The 6809-nt window shown below is 37.9% G+C and overlaps 1 protein-coding gene across 1 annotated transcript; it reads left to right on the forward strand.

Moving 5' to 3' along the window:
* The first annotated feature begins 2991 nt into the window (after positions 1-2991).
* Positions 2992-6632, forward strand: LOC130554602 (lipoamide acyltransferase component of branched-chain alpha-keto acid dehydrogenase complex, mitochondrial-like). Its single transcript, XM_057334366.1, has 11 exons — positions 2992-3113; positions 3378-3492; positions 3789-3864; positions 4069-4250; positions 4366-4490; positions 4587-4821; positions 4897-5063; positions 5206-5283; positions 5407-5598; positions 5759-5830; positions 6020-6632. Exons 1-11 carry the CDS (start codon positions 3063-3065, stop codon positions 6185-6187), a joined length of 1461 nt encoding a protein of 486 aa, XP_057190349.1. The 5' UTR covers positions 2992-3062; the 3' UTR covers positions 6188-6632.
* The last annotated feature ends 177 nt before the right edge of the window (positions 6633-6809 follow it).

The raw sequence follows: 6809 nt of genomic DNA on the forward strand, positions 1-6809 counted from the left end.
GTTTAATGTATAAAGTACATTGCTGACTATAAATGAACATGTGTAAATGGTGTGCTTGTACGTTTTGCTCCGTTTACACTGACCTCTCTGATCTTGACATTTTAAAATAAAGATTTTATTATGGATTTGGTTGATGTGTAAAAAAGGAGTAAATGGATATTGTCTAAAAAAATGAATAAACTATGACACTACTGTGAGTAAATTACACTTTGGAACAGAGCAGATAACCCTGATAAACATCGGAAGGTCAGGAGATGTGTTGTGCCTTCTGTTGTGGCTTTTTAGAGCTCCAAATCCTTTGTTGTTTTTATCTTTGCAGTGTGTGTATCATATCTGATTATTTAAATAATGTGATGTGATGCAAAAGATTACATTTAAATAGAATTCCTTTTAAGGCTGAATAAGCATTTTTAAAGGGATAGTTCACCCAAAAATGAACATTCATGTCTTTCCAACCCTGTATGACTTTCCTCTAACAAACAAATAAGATATGAGAGACGTTGGTAACCAAACAACATTGGCCCAATTGTTTTCCATTATGAACACAAAACCACTGACACATTTCTCAAAATTCTGTTCCACAGAAGAAATTGTCATTTAGAGGTTTTGATTGACACGAGGGTGAATAAATGAGGCAGAATGTTTTTTTGGGGGGTGTGAACTCTCCCTTTAATTGTGTGTAATTAAAAATCAGGAATCCTTCTTTTTGGATTACTGCGCAATAATTTAACACACACACTCGCGTACACACACACACACACACACACACACACACACACAGGTTTCCATGTTTTATGGGGACATTCCATAGACTTCCATTGATTTTATATCATGCTTATATTCTATCCCCTAACCCTACCCCAACACCTAAACCTAATAAATCACACAAACCTTTCTGCATTCTTACATTTTCAATAAATATCATTCTGTTGACTTATAAGATGTTTTTCCTCATGGGGACCTGAAAAATGTCTGCACAAGGTCCCCACACAGTGATGACAGTACACACACACACACACAAACACACAAAGAGATCTAATCCTTACACAAACCTGCTGACATTATTCGATTTGATGCAAAACCTGATTTGGCATCCTACTTCAGAGCACAAATATTAAATATATCCCTTGATTCACATCACCTACATAGATCACCTCATCTTAACCCATTCATGTTAATCTGACAATTAAGCAGTAGTTTAACAGGGTGGTGGAAAGAGCAGGCTCAAGGCCGCCCATGGTAATCTCCCCATGTGAATGACTACTGAACTTTGCAAAGTAGGTGACTAGACATCCAAAGGACTGGGTCACATTACCAACAGCGCTGTAGTAAAACTATAGACCAACTGATCCTTTGTACACAAAACAGCTTGAATTGTTGTAGTTGTTGTTTAACTATTGCTGTTGAATTTTACATTCAAGTTATAAAAAATGATGGTTATTGGCTGCTACATGCTTTTAAATATGGTCATAGTAAACAGATTTATAAACACAATTTTATCCTTCATAATTCTCCAATTTGTACTAATCAGTATATTTTAGTATTTTAAGTCACTCTTCTTAAAAGATTGGTGGGAAAGAAGTATCTGGTCTGTTGTTCATCTCCTATATGAGAATGGTCACTTTTTGAATCACAAGATGTTTTGTGAAAAATATGATTTGCAATGTTATTATAAGAAATATCATAAAGTGTTAAATAGTATTCCTAAGGCTTTTGTTATGTTGGTTAAAAATACGTTGCCCAGTGTATCCTTAGCTATTCATTAAATGGGAAGGATTTTATTAGGAATAGTTTTCCAAACAAACTAATACGAACTTTACTAACCCATGATAAATTTCCAACTCAGTGTAATCGAAATAATGTTATTAAGCTTTTTTTGTATCTTTCCTTTCCTATACCTCCCAAAGCCAAGGAAGTACACTATAAAGTTTTAAATGATATTTATCCTTCCTTCGAATTTCTTAGATATATGTTTAATATTGATCATAATAGTTGTACTTTTTGTGATTCAGAAATTGAAACAACAGCACATATTTTTTGATTGTCAATACAGTAGAGCTTTTTGGTCTGATTTGTATGAGTGGCTAAAAAATTCAATTGATCTGTTGGCTATTTCTAAAAATTATATACTTTTTGGAATTATTATGAAAGAGTTACACTTTGGATTTTTGTTAAATATTATCTTTATTTTGGAGAAATTCTATATTCATAAGTGTATGTGCTTTAAAACAAAACCATTGTTTTGGATTTTTCAAAAAGAATTTTGGAATTACTGTAAATCATGTAAATCTCGAAAGTTGGAAGAAGATTATTTAAATTGGTTGAAGAATTTGAGCTATTAGAAGACCCTGATGTTTAGTAGGTTAATTGGTGTTTTCTTATCTTTGATTTATTTTTTTTATTTTCGCTTTGTATTTCACTCTGTACTTTTGTTTGTATTGTTCTTCATTTAATATTTTTTGTATGCACTCTGTTTTCCTTAGAACTTCTTATTTAAGTTTGAAATGCCTTATTGTATTTGTGTTTCTGAAGCATAATAAAAAAGTGGTCATAGTAATCAAAACTACAACAAATGTTAACTCAAGAACTTTAAACAGTACATAAAATTGTCTGAAATGACTTACATGTTCTTTCTTCATATTATTTACTTTTTTTTGTTTATTTATGTTTATTTTAGCAATTACTATTTATCTATTTACTAAAAAATATAGTATGCCAAGTCTGTAAGAAGAGACCCTGGTTCATTGGCTGGTCATAAGAGGCGAGAGCGTGACGTCAGAAGACCGTAAAGAAACAAGAAAATTCAAGAATACGAGGTAATCAACTCGCTCCACTTTCGGTGCGCACTTACAGGAAGTCGAGTTTGTTTGTTTTCTCGATTTAAAACTCACACGCTTTCTAGCAGCTTAAAGTAGTTGGGTTTTTATGACAAATTATGCGTATTATTATGTGTATTATAAAGAATGACCTGTCTTCCCATAAGTGAACTTGTTGATGGTTCGCATGTGGAGCGAAACATCTCGTCGCGTTGAACATCTTGATGATGAGGGTCTTGGGCAAAAATGGCGGCGGTGAGACCAGTGCGGAGTTCTCTGCGAATACTGAGACTTCTGGTAAATTTACAAACATTATTCAATTCAGCCAATTATTCAGATATAATGCATATCGTGGCAGAGTAATCTCTTATATTTTTGCATTAATTTGTTTAGTTGCAGGCTTGTTGATGAAATGCATTAAAGTGTTCTTGTCTAATCTTTTGGTTATTCGCTCATTTAATTCACATTTTCCTGCACCAGCATATGAACAGATTATAGCAGTTTAGCACGCAAGATGAAGTTGACATGTCTTAATCGTATTAATATCTGTTTCACTCAAAGCCCCAGGTCGTATCCCAGCGGTGTCACAGGCACCAGTGGACGGAACCAGCCCATGTGTTTGATTTCTCCACACCCCTCACATCAGTTCAATGGAGAGGCTTCAGATCCAGCCAAGGTATGTTCCAACTCAAGTTGTGAACTGCACATTTTCTATGTACGGATTTGTCTTCTGGTTCTTGTGGCATATCAGCTGTGTGGTTGACTGTTAAAACACAAATAGAACAGGTTTATGTGTTCATTGTACTTCAATGAACTGTCCCTTTGACCTGAATACCATTTTCACTATTAGCACAAGAATGGTTTCATGTATTGGTCTTTTTTATTTGCATGGTGATGAATTATATTTGTGTTTCATGAATATGGCCCTTTGTGTTTATTTCATTGCTGTTAAATACACGTTTGTTCTTTCAGTGGCCTCTGGACAGGTGCTGCAGTTCAAACTGTCCGATATAGGAGAGGGCATCATGGAGGTGACAGTCAAAGAGTGGTGTGTTTGTTTCTCCTCTTGCAATATATCTTATACATTGTAATATATCCTTTTGGAGACCTTGCCTTTAGTCTGCGATGGAAAACACATTAACATAAAAAAAGCTTTTAAAATACACTATTATATCAACATTTTTGCCGAACAAAACCGTGCATCAGTTTTTTTTATTGTTCATCTTTTTTTCACTGTTATTCGTATATGCAGGTATGTGAAGGAAGGCGACAGGGTGTCCCAGTTCGACAGCATTTGCGAGGTCCAAAGTGACAAAGCCTCGGTTACCATCACTAGCCGCTATGACGGAGTCATTCGGAAGCTGTATTATGACATTGAATCCATCGCTCATGTCGGCTCTCCTCTCGTGGACATTGAAACAGACAGAGAGCTCGGTCAGTCATTGCTGTGTTTTGTAATCCTACTATGCAAACAGCTTTGAAATGTCCTTCCAATATTCTGTTTACTTTTTTTTTCTTTGATAATGTTTTGTCTTTTGTTGACCTGCAGAGGGCGCTCCAGAAGAGGATGTGGTTGAGACTCCAGCCGTCTCCCATGAACAACCACTCCAGGAGATCAAGGGCCAAAAAACCCAGGCAACGCCAGCAGTGCGCCGCCTGGCCATTGAGAACAATGTAAATTTATTGGAACAAATGTGCATTAGTTCAAAAGAATAAAATAAACGTATTCACCCATATTTCATGTCAATCTCTGCTTCTGTGCTTTTATAGATTAAACTTAGTGAAATAGTTGGAACAGGAAAGGATAGTCGTATTCTGAAGGAGGACATTCTCAATTTCATAGCCAAGCAAACAGGTGCCATCCTCCCTTATGAGGTCCAAAAAACTCCAGCACCTGCAGTGAGCACTACAGATACACCATCCAAAGAGAAGAAACCTGTCATGGCTCCTCCGGCGATCCCTCGACCCATCTTCACCGGCAAAGACAGGACAGAACCACTAAATGGTGAACTTCTCAGTTTCAGCATGTTTTCAATTGATCAAAAAGCTTTATATATAAAGATCTCTTCTATAAATGCAGGTTTCCAGAAGGTCATGGTGAAGACGATGAGTGCCGCTCTGAAGATTCCTCACTTCGGTTACTGTGATGAGGTGGATCTGACGGAGCTAGTGCGGTTGCGCTCGGAGCTGAAGGGTCTTGCGGAGTCTCGGGGAATCAAACTCAGCTACATGCCTTTCTTCATAAAGGTGCTGGTTCACCTTTCGTTATTCAGAATTTGTACACTCGTGGACAGTCGGCAAATTTAAGCATGGAGAATTAAAGACGTATCTCACTTGGCGGTTTGAGATCAGATTTTTTTTAAACTGGCTTATACTGTGTTTTGCTCAGGGTGCATCACTTGGCCTCCTGCAGTTTCCTGTTCTCAATGCCTCTGTGGATGAAGGCTGCCAGAACATCACACACAAGGCAAGACAAAATCAAAACCTGTCCTAACTCTTCAATTGAGGCTCATGTTCTTCAAAATATGAAGTATTTGTTTGAATAGTATAGTGTTTGAATTGTTTATGGATGTCGTGTCATTCCTCTCAGGCATCTCATAACATCGGCTTGGCAATGGACACTCCTCAGGGCCTCCTGGTGCCCAACGTGAAGAGCGTTCAGAGCCTCAGTGTTTTTGACATTGCCGTGGAGCTCAACCGTCTGCAGGCTCTGGGTTCTGCTGGACAGCTGGGCACCGCTGACCTCACTGGAGGAACCTTCACCCTCTCCAACATTGGCTCGGTGAGGCTCGCCGACCTTCTGAGGGTCAAACCTATCGGGTGATTTCTTCACCAAAATTTGAGGATCATCATCATTTGCCCAGTGTTCATCTGTAGTGCTGATTGAATCTGTCATCATAAAATAATGAGTTCTGTACAATAAGAGTTTGGGTTTTTTTTAGATTGGAGGGACATATGCCAAGCCAGTGATTCTGCCCCCGGAGGTGGCCATCGGTGCTTTGGGAAAGATCCAGGTGAGCAGTTTGTTGTCTTCACCCTCTAATTAAAGCATATTAGTACATTCAACTGTTCAGTAAATTATTGGTGGGATGGTTTGTATGTCCTGCAATTGAATAGAGCCGCAAAGTTTAATGTCTAAAAAGTGTATCTTTACTCAAACTTCTGTATAACTATGGTTTATAAAAAGCGTCTCCTCTGTCCAGGTGCTGCCCAGGTTTACCTCCCGTGATGACGTGGAGAAGGCGTACATCATGAACGTCAGCTGGTCTGCTGATCATCGCGTCATAGACGGGGCCACCATGTGCCGCTTCTCCAACCTATGGCGCTCTTACCTGGAGAATCCAGCTGCCATGGTGCTGGATCTCAAATGACTCTCTGCATCATGATGTCTCTACAGTTATAAACAATCTGTCGCTGTTTGGTCACAGCTAACCGCAAACAGTGCGAAACTCATTCATTTCTCCTTTGACCTTCATTTGTGGTGAAAAGAAGCTTTTAGCCTGGTTCTATTGTTGCCTTTTTTGCCTTGCCGTGCATTATTCATGGCTAGAAATGAACTGAAAGTTTTTTCACAAAAGCTTAAAATCATATAATTTTGTACCAGACCAAGCTGATGTGTGAGGGGTATAGGCTGATACTGACTCTCGAGTTGCAGTGGAAGCATCTGGACTGTAGTGTCTCATTGTCTGCTGATTTTCTCTGAGAGCTCATTCACACAACAAGTCTCTGTTGAGCAGACAGACGGCCACTTCATCTAAAACCACTATGTGGATAGATTGTTACTGAATTCTATTGGAAATAAAGGTTTTATGGCAAACCGTTTGCTTTGTGTTAAAGGTGTTTTTTATTTTTCAATTATGGCTAATTTTGTTTAATTGTTATGAAAGTGACACTGTGTAAAAACTACCAATGACAAAGAAATAGTTAAAAAGAATTGGAATGGAAATCTACAAGCATGTATTTTCTCTGATAAGGCAATAGGGATCAATGAAA

Source organism: Triplophysa rosa, linkage group LG5 (genome assembly GCF_024868665.1).
Source record: "Triplophysa rosa linkage group LG5, Trosa_1v2, whole genome shotgun sequence".
Taxonomy (NCBI): domain Eukaryota; kingdom Metazoa; phylum Chordata; class Actinopteri; order Cypriniformes; family Nemacheilidae; genus Triplophysa; species Triplophysa rosa.